General features: G+C 48.4%; 1 protein-coding gene across 7 annotated transcripts in view; it reads right to left on the reverse strand.

The window, feature by feature from the left end:
- Window positions 1-25117, reverse strand: part of NLRC5 (NLR family CARD domain containing 5) — a 90713-nt gene that overhangs the window by 14911 nt on the left and 50685 nt on the right. For 6 of the 7 annotated variants that reach the window (XM_053270407.1, XM_053270408.1, XM_053270411.1 and 3 more), the window contains 13 exons: window positions 24438-24521; window positions 24063-24152; window positions 23162-23224; window positions 22221-22304; window positions 14038-14121; window positions 12390-12479; window positions 11603-11668; window positions 10760-10843; window positions 10559-10642; window positions 8766-8852; window positions 6021-6092; window positions 2893-2970; window positions 2064-2147 (listed from right to left, as the gene is read on the reverse strand). In XM_053270407.1, the coding sequence (XP_053126382.1) occupies window positions 2064-2147; window positions 2893-2970; window positions 6021-6092; window positions 8766-8852; window positions 10559-10642; window positions 10760-10843; window positions 11603-11668; window positions 12390-12479; window positions 14038-14121; window positions 22221-22304; window positions 23162-23224; window positions 24063-24152; window positions 24438-24521 (1050 nt within the window). The remainder of the gene's footprint in view (window positions 1-2063; window positions 2148-2892; window positions 2971-6020; window positions 6093-8765; window positions 8853-10558; window positions 10643-10759; window positions 10844-11602; window positions 11669-12389; window positions 12480-14037; window positions 14122-22220; window positions 22305-23161; window positions 23225-24062; window positions 24153-24437; window positions 24522-25117) is intronic. The other variant, XM_053270410.1, reaches the window with a different exon arrangement.

Raw genomic sequence — 25117 nt, forward strand, 5'->3', positions numbered from 1 at the left:
TGAGGTACTGAGTGTGGATTCTATGATAGCAAATGAGATTTTCAATGAGACACCATGAATCCACTCTAATATGCTATCATAGAATCCACACTCAATACCTCAGAAACAACAGAACCCTGTACCCCATGGGTTAGAAACCCATGGGGGTGGTTGGCACCCTATGTGCACTACACCACCACTCGCTCTGGGCCACCCCAGCACCCCCCAAGTGCACTTATGGGGCTGCTGAAAGCTCCATTATAACTTATTATGAGGAAAAACCTTAAAGACGCGTAAACTTCAACAATTAACCAAAAATCAGCCCTCTGCCCAAATCCTTTGAAAAAAATTCAGGTAGCTTCCTTGCCCCTACCTGGCACTACCACCAACCCCACGCTGCTCTAGGCCACCCCTTTGCCCCCGACGTGAAGCTATACATTTGCTGACACCTCCATGCTTCTTTATGGAGAAAAACCTTAAAGTCGCGTAAACTTCAAAAATCACTTAAAAATCACCCCTTTGCCCCATTCCTTTCAAGTAATTCTGATAGCTTCCTTGCCCACCCTAGGAACTACCAGCCACCACACTCCACTCTAGGACACCCCTTTTCCCCCGACGTGAAGCTATACATTTGCTGCAATCCTAATTATTCTCTATGAGGAATTCAAAAATACTTTAACAATTCACCAATAATCAGAGGAGTGTCCAATTGCCTTGGGATTTTTTGGGTGATAGGCACCCCTGTCTGTCTACCACCCACCCCGCTTTTGTGCCCCTAGGTGCTCCACAATAGGGGATATGGACTGGTTCGGGTCCCATTATACTCTATGAGAAAAATAATTAAAAATAATTCAAATATTCATAAAAAATCATAGGGGTGTCTGATTGCTTCAGGGTTTGCATGGTTGTTGGCACCCATGGGTGCTCCACAATAAGGAATAATGGCCTGGTTCAAGTCCCATTATAGCCTATGAGAGAAAAAAATAATTTTCAAAAATTCATTAAAAATCGTACGAGTGTCCGATTGCTTTGGGGTTTGGGTGACAGGTACCCCTGGGTGCCAGCTACCATCCTACCAATTTTTGGGCGTCCGAACCGGTCCGAACCAGGGGGTGGTTCGAACAAAACCAAAACCGAACCACCCCCTCCTGGTTTGGACCCAGTTCGGATCCGAACCAAACTGGGCGAACCGGTTTTGTGCACATCCCTATTTAACACATGAAGTTGTTAGTGATTTTCAGCCCTGCAAGAGTCTGGCTTTAAGCTTCTCTAGATCATAGAAGATAGCTGTAAAGTCAAAATGTATCTGTAAATCTGACTGATATTATTATTTATTTTTCAAACTCACTCCCTGTTGAAATAAGAGTATCTCCTTCTCTGCTTGCTTTTGGGAAGACATACCTGTTTTCCCAGGCTTTTAACTAGAATTTTTAATTTTTAATATACTTTTATCTACTAAGATTATTTTTTTGGTGAAATTTAACTATTTAATACTATTTTACATTTGCTATGTTTTAACTTTGTACACTGCCTAGAGATGTCGATATCAGGCATTATAGAAATATGATAAATATATGAATGAATGAATTTGTATACTGCCCCAAACTTCCATCTCTGGGCGGTTTACTCACATATTTATGTAAAGTAAAGTTGTGCAGTCGAGTCACTGTTGACTCCTGGCGACCACAGAGCCATATGGGTTTTTTTGGCAGAATACAAGAGGGGTTTACCATTGCCATCTCCCATGCAGTATGAGATGATGCCTTGCAGCATCTTCCTATATTGCTGCTGCCTGATATAGGTGTTTCCCGTAGTATGGGAATCATACCAGCGGGGATTTGAACCAGCAACCTCTTGCTGCCTAGGCAAGTTAGTTCCCCACTGTGCCATTAGGTATATTTATGTATTCCTTGTAAAATACATCTGTTTTTAAAAAAGAAAGCTGCACTCAAGCAAACCATGCATGAAAACATGAGACAGCCGATTTATCACAAGATGGAAGGGCTGTGAAGTTAGAAAGATTACAGTCCTGATGATGCCACAGACAGAGCCTCCAAAGCACAGAGCCATTCAGATATGCATACTCGAGCCTCTTCAGTGCTGGAGAATACTGTAAGGTGTCAGCGAGAGTTGCCGCTTCTGCATCCATGAGCTGTACCTGAGACCAGCTGCAACGGAAAAACATGTGCTGTGGATTCACAGGAAGGAGCTCAGTACGAAATCCAGCCTCACCGTTTGTATTCAGACAGCACAAAACCAGCCCAAGAGCCAAATGTGGTCATATCAGAGAGACAGACTCAGTAATTCCACTGGTATTTGAATTTTTTTTAAAAACCACTGAGGTCAAGGCACTTAATTGCTCATCTTAGGGATTCTTATACCTCGGTCCCCAGATGTTTTTGGATTACAACTCCCATCATCCCTTTGGCCATTGTGGCTGGGGATGATGGGATTTGTAGTCCAAAAACATCTGGGGACCCAGGTTTGAGAGCCTCTGACAACAGACTAAAATGGGCTAAAAATCGAAATGCTGGGGCAGGGTTTGCTATAAAACACAACTGTAGCAACAGCCTGTTTAATAGGGTTAATGTTATTAGGGCATTTAAAAGGAATGGTTGAACCACTGTGGCTGGGTTTGATGGGAGCTGTAGTTCATCATCATCTGGGGATCCACATTTGAGATGCCCCCCCCCGCCCCCTTAATTCAAATTTTAAAAAACTGTTTGCAGGTTGAGTCCCATTTGTTGCTTCCCTGGTTAGTGCAGCTGGGAGATTAGTGCTTAATTGCCCCTTAATTGCCTCTGAGAGAATCAGTTCCTCCGTTCCCCCAAAGTGGGGCAATAAGTCATCCTTTTTCCTGAGAGTTGTTTTTCCCCTGTTTTTCTGCTGCACAGAAAGGAAAGTAACACTCACCTTAATGCTTGGAGCTGGCTGCATTTCTCAATGAGTTTTGGCAGAAAGTGGAATTCTTCTAATTCACAATGATGTAGCCTGCAGGCCTCAGACACAAAGAAAATACAGAACAAATTAGAGGAGATGTTGCCTGTTGCATGCACAGATACTATGAAATCTGTTACGGCCCCAAATGGATGCTAAATTCTTAAAAATTAAACATTTAAACAGTAAAATTACAGAACATTCAAGAGAATTTTAAAAAGCAACAATAGAAACAAAAAGAAACCCATTATGAAAACAGTTTGAAGAGACCATCTTATATACAAACATATATCATCAGCATTATAGATACAATCGGTGACACATCCCTGCTGAATACATATTAAAAAGTCATCTGGATCAAGTTATCCAGACTAATGAAGCAGTTGAACCAAAGCTGGTGCAAGAAGATTGCACAGCCGTGCAAAACCCCATGGATACTGACAACTGCACTCTTGCTCAAAGGTTCCCTGCTGAACATGAGACATACCATAGATTGTGCACCTTGTCGTTTACTCTAGAGCAGGGTTCCCAATTGGTTTTTAACAAAGGCACACCTTCTCTCCAAAACCTTTGGCTCAGGTACCCCACAGAGACTGATTCTGTATACAGTATAACAATATGTATACAATATAACTACATACAATATAATAATAATATATCCTATACCATAAAAAGCTAATGTGTGCGGCCGTGCTGCCCGTGTCTTTTTGGGCCATTCTGGGCATGCGTGGAGCGCATGCCCAGATCGGCCCAAAAAGATACGGCCGCCTAGACACGGGTGGCCATGTTGGAGCAGGAGAAGCGGCAGCCTAGGAGAAGCGGCAGCCTAGGAGAAGCGGCCACCGCCAACGGGAGAAGAGTGCAGGCGAGGCAGCGGCAGAGCTGCGGCCTCGGCCAGAGGTGGCGGTGGCCGCGGTGGGGCGACTGGCCCCAATGGCAGCGGCCGCCGCCATAGCGAGAATACGGGTGAGGCGGCGGTGGCCGCGGCAGGCGACTGGCCCCGATGGTGACGGCGGCGGCGAAAGTGCAGGTAAGGCAGCGGCAGCCGCGGCGGGCCGACTGGCCCCGATGGAGGCGGCCGCCGCCAAGGGAGTACGGGCGCAGCGGCAGCGGGGCTATAGGTACGGGCGAGGCGGCGGGGGCAGCCAGAAAGGGGAGGCCGAAGGTGGCGGCGCGGACTGGGAAGGACTGGGCCCGCTGACGGCCACACTCGGGGGGGCGGGGGTGGTCTACTAGCGCCCGTTAATCTAACGGGCTGAAAATTGCTAGTATGTTATATTATTGTATAGTATAGTAGTATAGTGTATAGTATAGTATATATTATAGTATAATTGTATATATAAAATATAACTACATACAATATAATAAGATACTGTATGTTATATTATATACATGCAATTATATTGTATACGAAATCAGTTTCTGTGGGGTACCTGGGCAGAAGCTTTGTGACAGAAGGGATTGCATTGTAATGTGTATTATATTATGATATATATATCATATATAAAATTATATAGTAAATTTTCTATATAATATAAAGCAGAATACAATACACATAATATAATTGTATATAACTTAAATGCTATAGTTATGAGACAGGTCACTCCAGTCACTGGCTTACATTACATTACTCATGAGCACTCCCATTGAAATTCTGGTCACCACATCTTAAAAAGGACATTGTTGAACTGTAGAAGGTACAGAAGAGGGCAACCAAGATGATCAGGGGCCTGGAGCACCTTCCGTATGAGACAAGACTACAACACCTGGGGCTTTTTAGTTTAGAAAAAAGACGTCTGCAGGGAGACATGATAGAGGTCTATAAAATCATGCATGGCGTGGAGAAAGTGGAGAGAGAGAGATTCTTTTCCCTCTCACACAACACTAGAACCAGGGGTCACTCCATGAAATTGATTGCCAGGAGGTCTAGGACCAACGAACGGAAGTACTTTTTCACACAACGCGTGATCAACTTGTGGAACTCTGCCACAGGATGTGGTGACAGCCAACAACCTGGATGGCTTTAAGAGGGGTTTGGGTGACTTCATGGAGGAGAGGTCTATCAATGGCTACTAGTCAGAGGGCTGTGGGCCACCTCCAGCCTCAAGGGCAGGGTGCCTCTGAGTACCAGTTGCAGGGGAGTAATGGCAGGAGAGAGGGCACGCCCTCAACTCCTGTCTGTGGCTTCCAGCGGCATCTGGTGGGCCACTGTGCAAAACAGGATGCTGGACTAGATGGGCCGTGGGCCTGATCCAGCAGGGCTGTTCTTATGTTCTTATGTAACCAATTTGGCGGAGTAATGCATTTCAGCACACAGCCAGCCAGTCAGGAGCAGAGGAGGAGGAGGGTCATAAGAACATAAGAACAGCCCAGCTGGATCAGGCCCAAGGAGGCCCATCTAGTCCAGCATCCTGTTTCCCACAGTGGCCCACCAGATGCCTCTGAGAAGCCCACAGGCAAGAGGTATGTGCATGTCCTCCCTCCTGCTGTTGCTTCCCTGCAACTGGTACTCAGAGGCATCCTGCCTTGGAGGCTGGAGGTGGCCTATAGCCCTCCAACTAGTAGCCGTTGATAGACCTCTCCTCCATGAAGTTCTCCTCCTCCTCTCCTCTGCTTCTGTGAGGAGTTCTCAGTAATCTGCCCACTTGTGCAATGAACACATCACTGAGTGAGGACATGTCAGATTTGAGCCGGTGATCCTCAGAGGGGGAACAAATAGTTAGGGGAGGCAGGAAGGCTCTGAGTACCTGCTGGGAGCTGTTCAAGACTGCCTAGGGGTACTAGGACCCCCTGCTGGGAAGCTGGGAACCCCTATACTGGCACAACACAAAAGTGGAACACACACTTCAACTTAGCACAACAAGCTAAGGCAAAAGCCTTGCCCCTGTACAATTTGTCCGTGCAAATACTTGGAGAGTCTGGATGTCAGCCACTACATTAAAACATATCGTAATTGTAAGTTGGAAAGACTTTGTCGCTCTTGAGAATAGTCACAATAATGCAGCCTGGTCTTTAAGCATTCACCGATCTGCAATGGAGTGGTGTTATTTCTTCTCTTGCGGAGCCTCTGCAGGCACCAACAAGAGCTCAATGACCCCCCTCACCTGCTAACCACAGACTCCGCTTGACAAGGAAATTCCTGCTCCACTCCAAAGAGAGCTCCATCTCTTCTTATCCTAGGCAAAAGGCAATGAAAATGATAGAGGCTGGAGTTATTTTGACCTGCACAGTATAATACTGTTCCAGAAAAGTTGAAGACAGAAGTAATGCACTCCTCCGATCTATGTGCCATAGACGTTGGATTTAGCTCCATTTCACATGAGGTCTGCCTAAAACCTTTAATGCATTTCTCATGAGAACTCCTCAAGTCATCTAAGATAGTGGCAAGAAAAAGGCTTTTACAGAAAACGGGTGAAGCTTCAAAGCTAGTTTCAGTTTAAAAATTATATTTTGTACAATATATTTTATTGTAGAAAACAAAGCAAATAACTACATACACAACTAGAGAATACAATATAATGATTGTATAATTAAAAGCGAAAAAAGCTATAGTTAGCTAAATTTGTCTCCCTGGCACAAAAAGTATGCAAGTCCAGACATACTTGGGAAGATAATCGGGTATGACAAAACCATTTCCAGACAGGCAGCGAGGGATTTTTCTGGAAAAGCCAAGTAGATGCTACACTTTTACACTCCCCAATGAAGCAGCTGCTGTGACTTCTTCTGCTCATCAAACCCTCCCCATCCCTGGTTCTTTCTTCCTTATTATTGTGAACAAGACTTCAGGTGGGGGAGGTTGAAAGGACCACAGGGGGGAAATGGTGGGAGGGGTTATGGCTGTAGTGTTCCTTCACAGTGTTCACAGTTCCTCACAGTGTTCACAGTTCCTTCACAGTGTTCCTTCACCATAAAGGCAGAGCGTTAAATATCTGGACTGCAACCTGGTAACCCTGGAGGGAGAGCCAGTATTTATTGTTGTTTTTAATTGTTAAATTTGTATACCGCCTTTCATTAAAACAATCCCAAGACAGTTCACCTAGAAAAATTAACACAATACTGTAAAAATTATACAATTAAAATATTAAGCTAAAAAATAAAAACAGGAGATCTAACTAAAAAGATTTAAAAATACATGCGTAAAAGTAGTGGTTAGAGTGCTGGACTAGGACCAGGGAGACCCGAGTTCAAATCCCCATTCAGCCATGAGACTTGCTGGGTGACTCTGGGCCAGTCACTTCTCTCTCAGCCTAACCTACTTCACAGGGTTGTTGTGAGGAGAAACTCAAGTATGTAGTACACCGCTCTGGGCTCCTTGGAGGAAGAGCGGGATATAAAATGTAGTAGTAGTAGTAGTAGTAGTAGTAGTAATAATAATAATAAAAATAAGGACTCGATGTCTGGATAAAACAAACCAGTCAATAACACCTGTCTGACTGTGTAAACAAGATAATAATAATAAATACAAAGAAAGTCTTGCGGTAGCATGCATGAATTGTCCCCGTTGCTAAGCAGAATCTGCCCTGGTTTGAATTTGGATGGGTGGCTGCACGTGAGCTCTGTCTGTGGTAAGATATTCCCCTTAGGGGATGGGGCTGCAGCTCAGTGGTAGAGCATGTGCAGACTTCCATGGAGAAGGTCTCAGGTTCAGTCCATGGCAGCATCTTCAGACAGGGCTGGGAGAGACTCCTGCCTGAAACCCTGGAGTGACACTGCCAGTCAGCGCAGACAAGACTGAGCTAGATGGAGCAAGGAGCTGACTCAGCAGAAGGCCACCTCCTATGGTTCTAACCCTAGAGTTCACTGATCTAAGGCTCCTACACTTCCATGCAAAGAAAGAGCCATGCACAGGTTTCTCATGATTTATGATGGACGTGCAACTTTCACGTTAACGGCTACACAGAAGTGCTTTCCATTCCATGTAAGAACTACAAAATCTGTGAAAGTGGCACTCGGAGAAAGGCATGGATGTAGACAGAAATCTGTAGAAGGAGCGAAATATGGAGTGCCATATGGAATGGAATATGGAACATATTTGGGGTTAAAAAGGAGAAAGGGGATTCACACGCACACCCTAACCCAGGCTAGGGCAGCCCAGCCTGGGTTAGGCTTTGCATGTGAAGCACCAGGATCTGTGTGGATCCTGGCGCTGCCCGCCCACCTGACCCAGCCTTTAGCCGAGGTTAAGGGCGCGAGCACACCCTTAACCCTGGCGCTGAGATCGGCTGCAAGTAGTAAGTTTATCACGGTCCTTAGACCAGCTTAACATTTAAAATAATACACTTATAATTTACAAAACACTCAAGTTGCTAATACAAACTCTACGAAGTTGGGATGCAACAAAACAAAACTTGGCCACATTAAAATCTGACCGCAAGAAGTCCAAGTAAAATTGATCCGTAGGGCCAGGATGATTCTTTAAGAGAGGAGCAATGAACTGACTACGAGCATCGCTATAAAACTGACAATACAGGATAACATGAACAACTGACTCTATATCCCCTGAGCCACAAGGGCAATGATGCAATGCATACGGAACCGTCTAGGGGTGCAGAAGGAAGAGATCGGCTGCAAGCAGCCCAAGCACACACAGAGTTGGGCGCCTAGAGTGCCCGTTGCACGGCGGTATCCTCCATTGCATACATGGAGGCCATCTGGGTGTGCAGCGGTGCACCGAAGGTTTAGCAGCAGATCGTCTAGGGGGAAGGTAGGTGAAACCCAGCCTTCCCTGCCCGCGGTAGGGAGTGTGTAAATAGGTTGTCATGCATTATTCTAGACCTTTTCTGCCAATCACACATTTAACTTTCAAGACAGCAACTTAAGAAGGCATCAGACACCCAAACTCTAGTTACGTGATTTTTGTAAGGTTTCCCTGGACTTCGGCAGCCAACTTCTGCAGAGCGCTGATACTCTGGTCTTTCACCCACGGCTCTTCTATGCTGTAATGCAAAGCAGAGACTTCTTGTATTCCACTTGGAGCATTCCCACAGGTGAGGCTTCAATAGGCTCCTCCTCAACTTGGTCTCGGATGCAAATATGAAGCCTTATGCTGGCTGCAGGCCCCCTTTCCCCGCCCCCCCGGCCCATGTATGTCCATCACGTGGAACCTGGCTCTCAGTGGATATCTGAGCTCTGGTCTACAGGTCAAATCCCCTATTCACTGGACCACACTGCCTCTCTGCACCTACTGTGCCTGTTCATCCCAACACAGCATCCGTCCTGACAGTGTTGCACAAGAGCACAATTGTGCCGCTATTTTGAATGGCGTGCCTGCCCCCGCACAGCAGAACTTGCACTGTTTCCAAAGTAAGCAGCCCTGCACAAGTGCAGGCATGCAGTTTTAAGTAGTTGTGCATCTGTGTTTTTGTGAAACACTGCCGGGGCTGGCTTCCATGTGCACAGCAGCACTGGCGGATTGGGAGCACTGATGCAGCTTTGTGCATCATGTGGGCCACTGCGTGTAGTGCGTCCCTGTCTCTGCTCCCTCTGCTCCCGGCTGTGGCTTGGAAGGGGAGGGGAAATGTTGAATGCAGTGACATCGAGCTGTGAAAGGCCTGGGTCCAGGGTTTTTAAGAGAGTGCCTCCTTCTTCATGAATCCCGCCACCTATTAAGATAATCGGGGGAGGTCTGGTTGTGGTTGCCACCGGCTCGTTTGGTGGCGACCAAACCCGGGCCTTCTCTAGCGTTTCATTAGCACTCCCAGATGAAATCAGAACCTAGGCATCTCTGGCTGTTTTTAACTGACTTTTGAAAATGCACCTATTTGATCAGGCATTTAGTTTATAATGCTTTAAAGTTTTGCTGATAGTAGTTCGTTTAATTTGTTTAATATGATTTAAGGTTTTAATGGTTGTCTTTTAATTTGTAAACTGCCCAGAGATTTTAGATGGGGCAGTATAGAAAGGTGATTGATAGATAGATAGATAGATAGATAGATAGATAGATAGATAGATAGATAGACAGATAGATAGATAATTATTTATTACATTTATAAACTGCCCCATCCAGAGGTTCTGGGCGGCGTATGACAACTTTTAAAAACACATAAAAACACACAATTAAAAACACAGTGCTAAAAACAATATAAAAACCATTAAAAACCAATTAAAATACTTTTATAAAACAACAACACTTTACAAGCCTTAGAAGGCCTGGCCAAACAAGTAAGTTTTTAGGGCTCTCTTCAGGGCCGACAGCGAGCCTAAACTGTGGATATCTGCCGGGAGTGAATTCCACAGGCCAGGAGCAGCTACAGAGAAGGCCCGTTTCTGAGTCTCCACCAGATATACCAGTGGTAAGTGGAGACTAAACTCTCCAGATGACCTCAACGAGTGATGGTGATCATACCGAAGACGGAACTCTCTACGGTAACCCAGACCCAAGCCATTCAGAGCTTTAAAGGTAATAACCAGCACTTTGTATTTCACCCGGAAACATATCGACAGCCAGGGCTGCTGTTTTAAAACAGGCACAATGTCCCACGCTTCTTTAATAGTTTGGATTGGGAAGATATGGGACAGCAGCAGTCAGGTGTGCAGTATGTTAGTTAAATCCTAAAAAAGAACTAGTCACCAGAGGCAGAGCTGAATCTCTGTGCAGTCTCTGACGATTCAAACTGAGTGGGAGACCAGAAGAACTCCCTACCTGATTCTCAGCATGCCTGTAGGTCTCCTCAGGGCTCTGCACAGGTCCTCTGCATCTCTGAGCGCCATGCCGTTGTTAGTTGATCTAAGAGCAATGAGGATAATCTTGTGAGAGGGTTTTATGAGACAGTGCCTAAGTCACCAGAGCAGAGACTTTGCCTGCCTGCCCGGAAAGCAATCTCAGCAGAAGTGGTGGACTCACATGAAAGTGCTTAAGGCAAGGCATGTTCCCAGCCCAGCAGACAGCTGCAACAGATGCTCTGCCCGGAAGCCGCATTCCGCTAGCCTGAAACAAAGCAGGAAACAGAGGATAGGTAGGCAGGGACTGGATGGCAATCCTCCATCCTTTTAAGATGACGTGGCTTTAGGTTCTGTGGAAGCAAGCATGAATTGTCCCCTTTGCTAAGCAGGCTTCACCCTGGTTTGCATTCAAATGGGAGACATGCGTGAGTACTGTAAGATGCTCCCCTTAGGGGATGGGGCCATTCTGGGAAGAGCATCTGCCTGCTTGCATGCAGAAGGGCTCAGATTCCCTCCCTGGCATCTCCAGATAGGGCTGAGAGAGACGCCTACAACTTTGAAGAAACTGATGCCTGTCTGTGTAGACAATGCTGAGCTAGATGGACCAAGGGTCTGACTCGGTATAAGGCAGCTTCCTATATTCCTACGGCAGCAAATGACAGCAATGAGCAGAGAGATTCATATTACATTCGAAATTAAGAACTAAAATAACTAACAAAAAAGAAAAAACAAATAGGTAAACTACAGGGCAAAAGCCTGGTGAAAAAGAAAAGTCTTAAACAGAGATCTGAAAATCAGTAAGGAAGGGGCTAAACGAATCTGAAGGGGAAGAGAGTTCTAAAGAACTCTCATATCACCATGCATTCATGGGGTTAACCCATGGCGCTTCTGTTTTTTCTTTCAGAAAACTTATCACATGAAATGTACTTTACCTCTTCTGCCCCTCATTTCATCCCACTCCCCTCAGTGCTGCCCATGGCCCAGGCTATTCAAAGGAGGAACAGAAGAATACTGATATATTTACCTCAAGATCTTTTGAGACTGATCTTCTCTCCCTAATATGATAAGCAAAATCTCCTGAGGGCTCAAGCTAAAAAGAGGACATCTTGCATTAGAGAACACCAGCATGGAAACATCTCTTGGAAAGGCCATTTATTCAGCAATGAAATGCCTGGAATAAGTATTCTTTGTTTGACTTTCCTTCCCTCCCACCCACCCCCACTTCTTCTTTTTTAGTTAAACATAACCAGAATAAGCCACCAAAAATGAAAAACATTTTAACAATATGGCACCATTTCAGAGCATCTGTCAGGAGTTGATGTCTCAAATTCATGCCTAGAATCTAGACTTTAAAGTTTCCATTGGCAAAAACCCAAGTTGAAAAAACAACATAGGGAACTGCCTTATACTGAGTCAGACCATTGGTCCCAGGTTCAATCCCTGGCAGCATCTTCAGGAACAGCTGGGAGAGACTCCTAGCTGGGAGAGCTGCTGCTAGTCAGTGCAGAAAATACAGAGCTGGACTAGACCAAGAGTCTGACTCAGTAGAAGGCCATAATATTCCTTTGACCTGTTCCTGTTTTACTGCTTCGCCCTCTGACTTGCAGCCTTGCTGGCAGTCTCTTGCCTGGAAGATCAGGAACAAGACAAGGGGAAACCAACTTCTCCTCCCTAAAAACCCAGCCCCGTCAAGTTGGTTTCTGCAAGCCTGCCTTCTTTTTCACAGCCAAATCGGCTCTAAGCAAAATCATGGTGGGTGAGGGGCATATATCAGTGGTGGTGGGGAAGGGTCAAGTTACAAGTGGTTGTACCTGGCATGGACTTCAGCTACATTGTGGCACCTGGCAAGGGCGTTAACAAGGTGGAGAATTCCCTCCTGTGAGATTCCGTTGTGGTCGATTCTGCACATTAAAACACAGTGTTGTGGACTGTGGCTTTTAACATGATATGCTGTGCTTTAATTATTGCTTAGGAACCTTCTACTGTTTCAGTTAATGCACATGATCACCAATCACAAAACCGCAGGATTTCCCCCTGCCAGTTTAAATCAAATCAAATCAAAATAAATAAATAATGTCACCTCACACACCTCTGCAATTTGTGCAAAAGGTGCTTCCCCAAAAGGACCACACTTGGGGAAGCTCCCCAATCTGTCTGATACAGAGCTATGTCCAGCTGTCTTATGCCTTCTGGTCAAGTGTCTGTGAGTTGGGGCTGTTACTGACTGTCGTGTGTGTGTCCATGGCCATAGATTTCCATGCACATAGAATAGAACAGAGTTTATTATTACAGTCTATTGACGAGCAAGATACAAGGTGCCTTCCACATGAGGTCAAAAAACCAACAGAATAAATATAATAAAAACTTTTTTAAAGCCCATAAAAACATAAACAAGCATTAAAGGGCTACAGGAGTAAGCCTAAGAGGGCTACAGGCCACCTCCAGCCTCAGAGGCGAGATGCCTCTGAATAGCATTTGCAGGGGAGCAACAGCAGGAGAGAAGGCATGCCTTTGTCTCTTGCCTGCAGGCTTCCCAGAGGGATCGGGTGGGCAACTATGTGAAAAAGGATGCTGGACTAGATAGGCCTTGTGCCCGATCCAGCAGAGCTCTTCTCAAGTTCTTATGTAAAACACAATCCAAAAAACCCTCAAAACATTCATAAGAAACATTAAAAAACACACACAAAAGCATAAATCGTGGCTTAGGATAAACATAATTCAGAAGTCTTTTGGCTTCCTGTGCATGTACTGTAGAGTCAAGTAGGGATGTGCACGGAACTGGTTTGGAGGCCCTTTATGGGCCTCCAAGCCAGTTCGAAAGGCAGCCGTTTCCGCCGGTTCAATGGGTGTGTGTGTGCTGCTTTAAGAGTGGGGGAGGGTGCACTTATTCCCTCCCTCTGCTTTTTCCGCACCGGGGCTCATTTTTTCTAAAGCAGGTGCATCGGATACTTTCGGTTGTATCTGGTAAATGGGGTAATGGGGCCGCAGGGAGGTACGCTTTCACCTCGATGAACTTTAGAAAAACGGAGTGCCGGTGGGAGAAGAGGGAGGGGTAAGTGCACCCTCCCCGACACGTAAAGCAGCAACCCCCGCCTGGTTCTGTGCACATTCCTAGAGTCAAGTACATCCACTCCCCCTCATTCAGACTAAAGATCTAGAAACCCGGAGGAGGAGGCTGAAGTCTGAAGAAATGTGTGCAGGCAACATATTTCCCAAAGCCAAGTGCCTTCCATTTGACTTAAAGCCAGGACAAAACTGAAGGGCGAATTTGCAATCTTTGGCTCCCTGAAGATGCAGATAGATTGGGCGGGGGGGGGGAATTGAAAGATGGCAGCCACAGTGTGGGGGTGGGTGGGTGGGGCTCAGTCAGGTTTTGAATGCACGGAAGTTTGGGGCATGTGCAACCCAAACCCCATAGATGGCCGGCTGCCTCCTCCAGCGCGGATTTCATCCACTTACTTCATGAGGCAGGAAGCTCTGATCCTGGGCAAATGTTCTAAGAGGCACTTCAGTCCTTCATTGCCAAGATGGTTCCCAGAAAGACTGAAAAGGAAACAAAGGAAACTCTGCTAGAGTTGCCTACAAATAGCAGCAATATATCCCATTAATATGGAATTAGGGTGTACTTCTAGAAGTTCCGAAGTTTTTCGCCTGGTAGACGTTAATCAAGCATTCCGTTCACCAAGATCTTCCAGCCGTGGACATTAGGAATCCTATATAATAAAAGGCTAAGTGAGTGGCCGTGGCTTTGGAACGTTGGGGATCTGCGTCCCTGCCTCCCTGGGCTGTTCTGGGCCTGCGCGAAGCGCAGGCCCAGAAGAGCCCAAGGGACACAGGACCTCAGACACCAGTGTCCCACAGCCACGGGTGGCCATTGAGCCCAAGGGACACAGGACCGCAGACACCAGTGTCCCACAGCCATGGGCGGCCATTAGCCGGTGTGTGGCAGTGGGGGAAAGTGGCCGCCTCGGCCATGAGCTGCGGCACAGTGAGAGGAGGCCGAGGCAACCAGAAGCGGCCGCCCTGAAAAAGGCGAGGGCAATGGTGGCGGGGGAAGACCGAGACGGGGGACAGGGAAGCTGGGCGAGGTGGCGGCGAAGCCGCCAACGAGGCCCCCACCCGCTCACAGCCGCTGCCGCCGCCTGCTCACCCGCCCTCCCAGCTGCCCAAAATCACCTTCCCCGCTCCTCCCCAAAAAAGATTAAGGGCCAAAATGGCCCATGAGAAGGTCGCCGCCCCCGCCTATTGCCCTCCCGCCCACCCAGCTGCCGAAGACCACCTTACCCGCTCCAGCCCGAGGGAAAAGAGAGGAGCTCACGAGCAGAGCTCCTCTCTGTGCTAAGTCACTGCTCAAACTGCCGCTATGGACGCAAAGGACGCCTATTGCGTCCATTGCGACAGTATGGGCAGCAGCTTAACACAGAGAGTAACTCTGTTCCCGAGTTCCTCTCTTCTCCTTCGGGCTGGAGCGGGTAAGGTGGGCTCCGGCAGCTGGGTGCGCGGGAGGGCGATAGGCGGGGGCGGCCACCTTCTCATGGGCCATTTTGGCCATTATTCATCCACACACACACACACCCCAAAAGTAAAAGCAAAATAAGGAAGAACAAAAACAGAGACAACAACAACAACAACAAAAACCAAAAAGAGAGAGGGGACAAGGGGGAAAAAAAGAGACAGAAAAAGAGAGAGAGAGACAGAAAAGACGGGATAGAAAGCTAGCGCCCGTTATCATAACGGGCTTAAAAATACTAGTGAATATATGATATCTGAAGCTAACGTCAGGGTGTCAGCTACCAAATGGCAGGCAGAGAAATGAATCAGAAATACTCAAAAGGCCAGTTCAGACGGTGAGGCTATTCACATGCTCAGTAGAAACCAGGCTAAGGAAGCCCAGTCCCGTTCCCACCGCACATGTGAACTGGTGGGAACGGAGCATTGGTTACTCACCGTGAGGGCTTCTTCTGGGTGCTGCTGTCAAGGCATCTCATGATGGGTTATCCTCGTCACGTGCTCCTGGGCAGGACTATGCAAATTAGCTTGAAAGGAGAGTCTTATATAGCACCGACGGGGATAACCCCGCCCCAGTTCTTCTAGGCCAAGTGATGGAACAGAAAGGTTAGGTAGAAAAAATAATTGTACACTAGGAAAATAAGCAGATAACATTCAGCGGGAGGCGGACTGACCGAAAGGTTAGCTAACCCATCCTCCCCGTCAGAGGGTCCCCACTGCAAGAAGAGAGCAGCAAGCCACGAGGGCGGGCTGAGATGCCTTGACAGCAGCACCCAGAAGAAGCCCTCACGGTGAATAACCAATGCTCCGTTCTGGGTGGCTGCTGTCAAGGCATCTCATGATGGGACATACCAAAGCAGAACGAACTCTGTCCCAGGGAGGGAAACGAATGCAGCTGCTCTAATCTTGGGGAAGGACCCTCTGAAGGGCTCTCCTCCCAAAAGCCGCCTGGGCGGCTGCATAGCTGTCTAGCCTATAGTGTTTTATGAAGGTAGAGGGACTCTTCCAAACCGCCGCCTTGCAAATTTCCTGAACAGAAGCATTAGTGGCAAAGGCGGCCGAGGCTGCAGCGGACCTGGTGGAGTGTGCCCAGATATTAGAGGGAGGAGGGATCTTCAGGGTTCCATAAGCCAGAACTATGCACGCCCTGATCCACCTGGCTATAGTTCGGGAGGAAACGGCCTCACCCATGGACGTGGGTAGATATTCTTAACAAACATAGTGTCTGTTCTGCGGAAGGAAGCCGTCCTCTTGATGTAGCGTTTCAGGCAGCGACGGACGTCCAGTGTATGCCAGAGCTTTTCCCGCGGGTGTACGGGATGCGGGCAAAACGATGGAAGGAAGACATCCTGAGATAGGTGGAAAGGAGACACGACCTTGGGCAGGACGAAGGGATCTGGGATTAGACGAACAGAGTCTTCAGAAAACACGCAGTAAGCTTTGTGTACTGACAGCGCCCTGAGCTCGGAGACTCTTCTGGCTGAGGTGAGAGCCACCAGAAAGGCCAGTTTAATCGAAAGTAGTCGTAGTGGAATCGACCTGATAGGTTCGAAAGGAGTTTCTTGTAGTGCTCTAAGAACAAGATTTAAATTCCAGGAAGGAAAACGGTGCACGACAGGAGGGAACAGTAGGGTGGCTCCCCTCAGAAACCATTTTAGGAGGGAATGGTCCTTTAAGGTAGAAGAAGAGGACCTCGGCAGCATAGGTAAGATGGATGCCGCTTGTCTTCGTAGCGTGTTGGGTTTCAACCCTTGTCCAGACCGTCTTTAAGGAAACGTAGAAGGTGGTGTAGTGATGCGTCATTGGAGGGAATTTTGTTCCTGTGAAGCCAGCGAAGGAACATTCTCCACGTGTATTGATAGATGCGGTTCGTGGACTCCCGCCTGGAAGCCAGGATGGTCTCGGCTACCTTTGCCGAGATGCCCTGTGCGAGTAGGCGGCTCCGCTCAGTCTCCAGGCGGCTAGTTGAAACCAGCCTAGGTCAGAATGTAGAACCGGTCCCTGGAGAAGAAGGTCTGGTCTCGTGGGAAGGTGCCATGGCTGGTCCACCGCCATGGACACTAGGCCTGGAAACCATGGACGTCGGGGCCAGAATGGGGCCACCAATACCACTTCTGCCTCCAGTGCCCTGATTCTTCGAAGCACTCTGGCGAGGAGAGGAATCGGCGGGAAGGCGTACAGCAGCCCTTGTGGCCATTCGCAGGATAGTGTGTCCGTCCCCCACGCCATCCGACAGGGGAACCTGGTAATGAATGTTTCCAGTCTCGCGTTGAGAGGGGTGGCAAAGAGGTCCGCTTGCGGGTGACCCCACCTGGATGCCAATTGATCGAAGACTAGAGGGTTCAACGACCACTCCCCCGGAAGCAGGTCTTCCCTGCTCAACCAGTCAGCTATGGAGTTCAAGTCTCCTTTGACGTGGTGAGCTGACAGGGAGCTGAGGTGTTGTTCCGCCCAGGATAGGAGCAGCACTGACTCTTGAAAGAGGGATCGCGAGCGCGTGCCCCCCTGTCTGTTCACATGTGCCTTGGCCGTAGTGTTGTCTGTTTTGATGAGAACGTCTTTCCCTTGGACTATTGGGCGAAGGTGGAGGAGAGCGAGCCAAATGGCTCTCAGTTCTAGCCAGTTTATAGAATGGGATCGTTCTTCTTGGTCCCATATTCCCTGGACTGAGTGTTGAAGACAGTGGGCCCCCCAGCCCCTGTTGCTTGCATCTGTGGTGACTATGAGCTTCGGGAATTCCAAGAAGCGCTTCCCCCCCCCGAGAGGTTCCGGGTGCGAGTCCACCATTGCAGGGAGGTCCTGGTCTGTGGGGGAATGGTAACGAAGATGTTGCGCTTCCTGGAAATGTGCGGTTGGAAGCGGAGGAGGAACCATTGTAGTCCTCTCAGATGTAGCCTTGCCCATGGGACCGCTTCCAAGGTCGAGACCATGAGACCCAGGAGGCGGGCCAATGACAGGACTGGTGATCTCGGTGCAGAGAGGGCGCTGTGAGATTCTGAAGTGATGGCCAGAATCCTGTCCTGAGGAAGAAAGATCTTGTCCTTCAGTGTATCTATGATGACACCGAGGTGACGTATTCTGTGGGTCGGTGCAAGGTGGCTCTTGGCTGAGTTGATCAAGAAGCCGTGTAGTTCTAGGGTCGCTAGAGTCTCTTCCAAGTCCCTTTTTGCCTCGTTTGTAGAGGCTGACTTCAGGAGAAGATCGTTGAGGTACCCGAAGATGTGTACCCCTTGGAGGCGAAGGAGTGCCAGGACGGGGGCGAGTACCTTGGTGAAGGTCCTGGGCGCCGACGAGAGACCGAACGGGAGTGCCTTGTATTGGTAGTCCTTCCCCGAGTACTTGAATCGAAGGAGGGATCTGCTGTCCAGATGAATGGGAACATGGAGGTAAGCCTCCTTCAAGTCTATTGAAGTGAGAAGGTCGCCGTGCTGCAGGGCTTCTAAAATGGAGCGAAGAGACTCCATGCGAAATCTTCGTGGTTTCACGTACCCGTTGAGGTGTTTTAGGTCTAGAACAGCCCTGCGGGATCTGTCTTTTTTGGGTACCGTGAATAGAATGGAGTAAACTCCTCTCCCCTCCTGGCCCTTCGGGACAGGTTCTATCGCTCCGATGTCCAGAAGATGCTGAATGGCGTGGGCCATTTCTGAATGTTTGATAGAACAGCTGGAGCGTGGGGTGGGTAGAAATCTTGGGCGGGGAGAGGAGCTCAGCTCTATTCTGTATCCTGATGCTAGTAGGTCTAGTACCCAGGCGTCTGTGATGTTCTGGCGCCATGAGGGGAGGAAGTTGGATATGCGACCTCCGAGACAGGGAGGGGCTGAGTCAGAATTGGGATTTTCCCTGTTGTTTCCCCTGCGAATTGGGGGAGCGGAAGCTGGTGTTTCTGCCGGTGAAACGTTGGCGGGGCCAGGAGGACCTGGAACCTCGAAAATCTCGGTCTCTGCCCCTGAAAGAGGGGCGGAAAGAACGAAAGGGCTGGAAATTTCTTCTAAGGGGAGGCTTGTCAGTCTTCCTTGGTGCTGAAGGCATGGCTTTCTTTTTGTCCTTTGATTCAACAAGGATGTTTTCTAGTGCTGCATCCCCGAACAACTTTTCCCCTTCGTAAGGAAGGGTGGAAAGGTTATTTTTAGATGCGGAGTCCGCCTGCCACGCTTTTAGCCATAGATGGCGTCTGCCGACTACGGATGCTGCTGATGCCCTCGAGAAGTAGCAGATGGAATCCAGGGAGGTGTCGGCTATGAGGGCTTGGGAGCGTGAAGTTTCAATAGTTGTTGTCTGAGACGGACTGACTCGGGCGGTATTTCATCGAGTAGATCATTTATCCATAGGAGACTGGCCCTTGCCGCCATGGACGCCACCGCGGAGGAGCGGGTAGCCAGAGAGGAATTGTCATGGATGCGCCGGAACGCCAGATCTGCCTTTTTGTCAGACGCATCTTTCAGAAAGCCTTCGCCATCCCTGGGGACCAAGGACCCGCTGCTCAGTTGTGAAATGGGAGCGTCGGTAGTTGGAGTCTTGAGTAGCAAGGAAGGTTCTTGCTGGAAAGTGTAGAATCTAGTTGCGGATGATGCTGCCTTCTTAGGAACACTCGGAGTGGACCATTCTGCCTTGATGGCATCGGAAAAATAAGCTGGCATGGGCAGAGGCAACTCACGGGGTTGTGCCTTGGGAAAAACCAGATCACCTTTACTGCTTTGGTTAGAGTCTGTAGGAGATTTAGCCGAGAGACCAATGGCCTTTAGGACCTTGGTCATGAGGGGGTTAAAGTCTTCCGGGGTGAATAAGCGTTGAGAGGCCTGAGACTGCTCAAGGTCCTCTTCACCAGACCAATCATCCTCCTCCCTGCCGGGCTCATGATCTCGGTCAGAGTCCCGTCCCCCCCCTTCGTGGCCCCCAGGGTTTTCATCTGCATCCTCCTCCAAGGGAGGGGATGGAGCAGGAAGCCCCCTATCTCTCACAGGGCGGATGACTGTGGCAGAAGGATCAGCGGAGTCCGCCCCAGATATTTCAGAGGAGTGAACGGAAATGGTCTTGGAGAACTTATGAGATTTTTTAGACTTCCTTAAATGTTTTTTCTTTGATTTGGCCTTCCGGGGGGGGGGGAGGAAGAAGCAGAGGATTGCTCAGAGGAGGAGGTGGAAAGATGCCTACGTCGCTTAGAATGTTTACGCTTTTTTGCAGATTTAAAGTGGCCAAGAGACTCATTAATGGTGTTTTTAAACCATATCTGCCATTCCTGGGGCACCTGAGTAGGAATAGGGACATTCTCGGGTAGGGGAGATCCCTCCCCACCTTCCGATTGCGTGGCTCTCACCAAACTCGATGCGGTGGCAGTAGAGGTGTTGAGCACGCTTCCCGCCCTTTCCTGATCGGCGCCATGTTGAAGGTCGCGTTGGTCCGCCAAAGAGGCCGCCATATTGATTCGCTCTGTGAGGGCGCGTATCTCCGCTTGCGAGGGGGGTGGGTTCGGGAGCAGTCTCACCCTTCCCACTCTAAGGCGCTCGTTTAGATCGTGAAAGAGGGGTGCTGCAAGCGCTGCGCCACGTTTGGATGCCGAGCTGTGTGTTAAGCGTCTCAGTCTATCTTCACCCTCTGCGCCTTCCGTAGTGCCTGAGGACTCGCCTCCCAAGGGGGCGATCGACCGCAGGACCTCTCCGGCTGCCTGCTCGGACTGAACCAAGTTCGCCGAGACCGGGGCAGGGAGGACAAAGGAGCTGGAGTCTGCTGGCTGTGGCGGAATTGGCGGCGGGTCGCCCGGTTTCCTCAATTGCCTGGGAAAGCGCTCCGATGGGCGTCCAGCAGGCACAAGGACATTCACAACCCTTCCCTGAACTAAAGCGCCTAGCGCTGTTCTCCATGCAAAGCTGACCGGGGAGGGAAGGGCGGGGGGAGAAGCGTGGAACACAGAGGGACTAGCAAAAAGGCGACGAACACGAACTTTTGGGGGGGGGGGTTACACAGAGACAAGGGAACAACAAACTGTGAAAGGGATTGAAAGTGAGAAGAAGAAGAATGAAAGTACAGGCCTGAGAAGGAGACAACAAGGTGCAGCCTGCCAGGAGCAAACGCAGGACTAGAAGAACTGGGGCGGGGTTATCCCCGTCGGTGCTATATAAGACTCTCCTTTCAAGCTAATTTGCATAGTCCTGCCCAGGAGCACGTGACGAGGATAACCCATCATGAGATGCCTTGACAGCAGCCACCCAGAACCACACGGCTCCCGCCGGCAAGCCCACTTAATCCCCCCCCCTTAAACGAAGTTAGCGCCACTAACCCCATTGTTTTGATTGTGTGCTGCAGCTTTGTGCCACGGCAACTCATGAGGAGACCCTTGGCCGGGAGGCTGCAACAAACCTCTTGGTGTCAGCTGTGTGTGTGTGTGGTGGGGCTCCCCAGAATGCCCTGCACACTAGCGCAGGACATTCTGGGACTTGCAGGGGCGACCCCCAATTCCCGCCGCCCCAACTGGCTCCGTGATGGATGGATCCGGCTGCCCAGGGCGAGCTGCCTGCTTGTCTGCAGGGAGAGTGGGTCAAACCCTCCCTCCCTGCAGAACCCTCTGAGGCTCTCCACACTGCTCGTGGGGAGAGGCTTGGTATCCGGTTGGCACACACAAATAAAAAGGGGAACTAAATACAATAAATAAATGTGCCAAGAGTGAATCTCTTGTGTCGTCTTTGATGCTCTCCTGACACACATCCCTTTATTGAGTGCAAGGCGGCTGTTCCTTCTGCAGAATAAGGGGGCTGAATTAAGGGTATCCCTAGAAGAAACAGAATCTGCTTTTGCAGTGTTCAGTCCACCACTGAACATCTCAGACATTTTATATTTGAATGTAAGATGTACAGAGACCTTGGTGCTAAGTATCTCCATCATTAGCTTCAAGGAAGGGATATTCTCCCCAAGATAAGTTGTTTTTGCTAAAGGATGTACCATACATTATGTCAGGAACAGACGAAGCTGAATTATACTCAGTATTGTCTACAGTGACTGGCAGCGGTCTCTCCCGCCCTACTTGGAGATACTGCCAGGGATGCAGCATAAGGGGGCACCATTTCAACTTTTCAGATATAATCCCTTCTCATCCCAATACAGGTTTTTGAGGATATGAGAGGAAGAGAGATTCCACTTACTCCAGTTCTGCTAGACGGTCACACTTCTCAAGAGCAATACAAAGGTCTTGGATATCACCCTGGCCTATGCCACAGTCTGTCAGCCTGTTTGAGGGTAGATAAACAAGAAAGGAGAGAGGTAAAAGCAGGGCCCCATTCACACATTATGTTCAACACTCACACGAGTGTACAGTGTACACAGGTTTAGTGATTCACATGTCATGTTGAACACAGGCACAGCAGTACTTCCTATCTGTACCCTGCATTTGAGGGGTCCATAGCCAGGTTCAGTTTTACCATGATCACAGATACAGTCATTTACACGAAAACATGTACCTGTGCACAGACATCTGTGCATTCATACAACATAATATTTGAATGGGGTTCAGATCTCTTCAAAAACGGGGAGAAAAACGCACGTGATGTTCTCATATAGTATATTTCCTCAAGGACTGTTGAGGGATTCAGTAATCAAAGACCACAATACTAGGTTGTTTGAGACCCCCAGATCCCTCACAGAAAATGCCAGCATATAACACTGACGTCACTCAGGTTAAGGATTCAGCACATTTGACAGAAGCATAATTATACAGTCATCCCTTGCCAAGCATGGTTTTACCAACTGTGGTTTTGAGTATATGCAAATAGAAATTTGTGACCGGTCTTGCCAACTGCAACCTGAGTATCCATGTTTGGTGAGGTTTTTTAGTTATTTTGGAGGGGGTTCAGAGGTTCGATCGGCTCATTCTTCTTGGTGACTCTTGGCGATATTACAGGATTTTAAAGCTTCTTTTCCCCCCATTTATTGTTAGGTCTTTTTGTGGCCGTGGTTCCCCTAACCCCTTGTTCCCCACAGACATTAATGCCTTGCCAACCACGAATTTGCCAGAATGAAACGCTAGCAGATGGCGAGGGGTGATTGTATATAAAAATAAATAAAGGATTACTTGGTTTGCACATACCTGCAGGATATTTCCTGACTTTCGTGACTTTCCACAAAATGCAGAGAAGCATTTTTGCTTGATCTACAGACAAGGAAAGACCATCACTTTAATACTTACAAAGTTGGAGTCATTAAGGTAGTCCTGATTATCATAAACTGGGTAGGACAAGCATCCTACCCAGCTTCAGGAACTGTGAGCACTCTCGACTTTCAATCATGTGTGAAAAAACAACTAGGTAGGAGGAGGTGGGGGAGTGATCATATAGGAGATGGGCTGCATGGCCTTTCCTCCTACTGTGTTAAAATGCTAGGCACGAGAGTGGGTAGGATGCTGCCATACTTCCCATCTCGAGGCTCACATATGATCACTCTGCCCTCCACTTACCTAGTTTGCTCACACACCATTGAAAATTGGGAGTGTGCAAAACTTCTGAAACTGAGTAGGAAGCTTGAACTACCCTGTTTTCAATGGTCAGAACCAACCTATTCCATGCTAATTCCAGCTGGGCATGGGTCAAGAAACATTGTACATCCATCACATTCTGCATCCAGAATAAAGACCCCCAGGATCCCCATGAGATGCTATCAGGCATTACCATGAATATGTAAAGCAAGGTATACTTTCCCTCTGGGGTAGAAAAGATGAGTCCTCCACAAACATTAAGGGCAGCTGTTGTGTACTGGGCAAGCAAAGCAAGCACCATGCTAAGATAAATGCGATGGGGTGCCTTCATCCAGAACAGCTAGTCAATAGAGTCGCTGTTTCTTTGCCTCTTGTGGAAAAAGTGAGGAGAGGCACAAAGTAGGGATGATTTAAGGCCAAGCGGGACGTAGATGGAGACACGGGCTCTTCATGTCATGATGTGTCTGGGACCACCCCAATTGGGGTCAATCAAGGTTATAGGCCTTCAGCCTCTTACCTGACTTCTACATCACAGATTCGCTTGCACAGGTTGAAGGAGTTGGCCAGCAGGCAAACACAATGTGCTGAAAATGTGCTACTCCTGATGCTGCAGGGAGCGGGACACGGTGGGGAGGAAGCAGAAACATCAAAATGCTGGGCAGACTTCAACAAAAACAGGCAATGAACTAGAGCAGGCAAAGGATCAGTGGCTAGTTATGGTAGACTTTGGCCATTGTAGGTACGGACAATGGGAGTTGTAGGCCAACAACATCTGGGGACCCCATTTTGAACCCCTGAATTAAAGTAAGGTGTAGTTTAACCCTGGTCTGCTCTCCAAAGGTTCAGGAAGGGGTCTTTCACATCCCTGGTGAGATGGATGCCCAACACTCACCCCAAGAGCTTCAGACTGTCTAGATGGGGCAGGAACTTCAGGAGTCGTTCAACGCCTTGATCATCCAGCAAGCTCCGAGATAAACTGTGCAGCCAGGATGGAAACACATTGGGAGAAAAGAATGTATCACAGCCATGTACATGGCAGGGAAATACCTGGGACGTTCATAAATAAAGCTGTTAAAATAACTCACAGCAGGGGCATGGTGTAAGTGGTTATGGGGGTTTTTTTTAGCAGGGTACACTGAATGAGTTCATTCACTGAAGTATCTGACTGGGCACAGATCCACAGACTTGCATGTTCTTTGAAGTCAATTTTTTGTGAGCAGACTCAATAACTAGAGAGAATGCTGAATATAGGAGGACCTCATTACTTGCGGATCCAGCATACACAATTTAGTGTATCTGTGGTCAAGTAATCGGCACCTGACCTCAGTATATGTGAGGGAAAAATGGTGGGGGGAATGTTAAATCCACGGACCAGGTGTGACCTCAGAGATAATTTCTAGCGACCATTTTGAACACTGAAGACATTTTGTGGCTCATTTTCAAGGAAAGACTGCTTTAAAATTGTGATTTTCCACCCAAAAATGGCAGAGTAGAGACATTGGAGGGGGCATTGCTGGAATACTGGGGACCCAAGAAGCATGGAAGGGTACTTTATTTGACTTTTTTCATGGG

The sequence above is a fragment of the Hemicordylus capensis genome, chromosome 9 (genome assembly GCF_027244095.1).
Source record: "Hemicordylus capensis ecotype Gifberg chromosome 9, rHemCap1.1.pri, whole genome shotgun sequence".
In the NCBI taxonomy this organism is placed as follows: Eukaryota; Metazoa; Chordata; class Lepidosauria; order Squamata; family Cordylidae; genus Hemicordylus; species Hemicordylus capensis.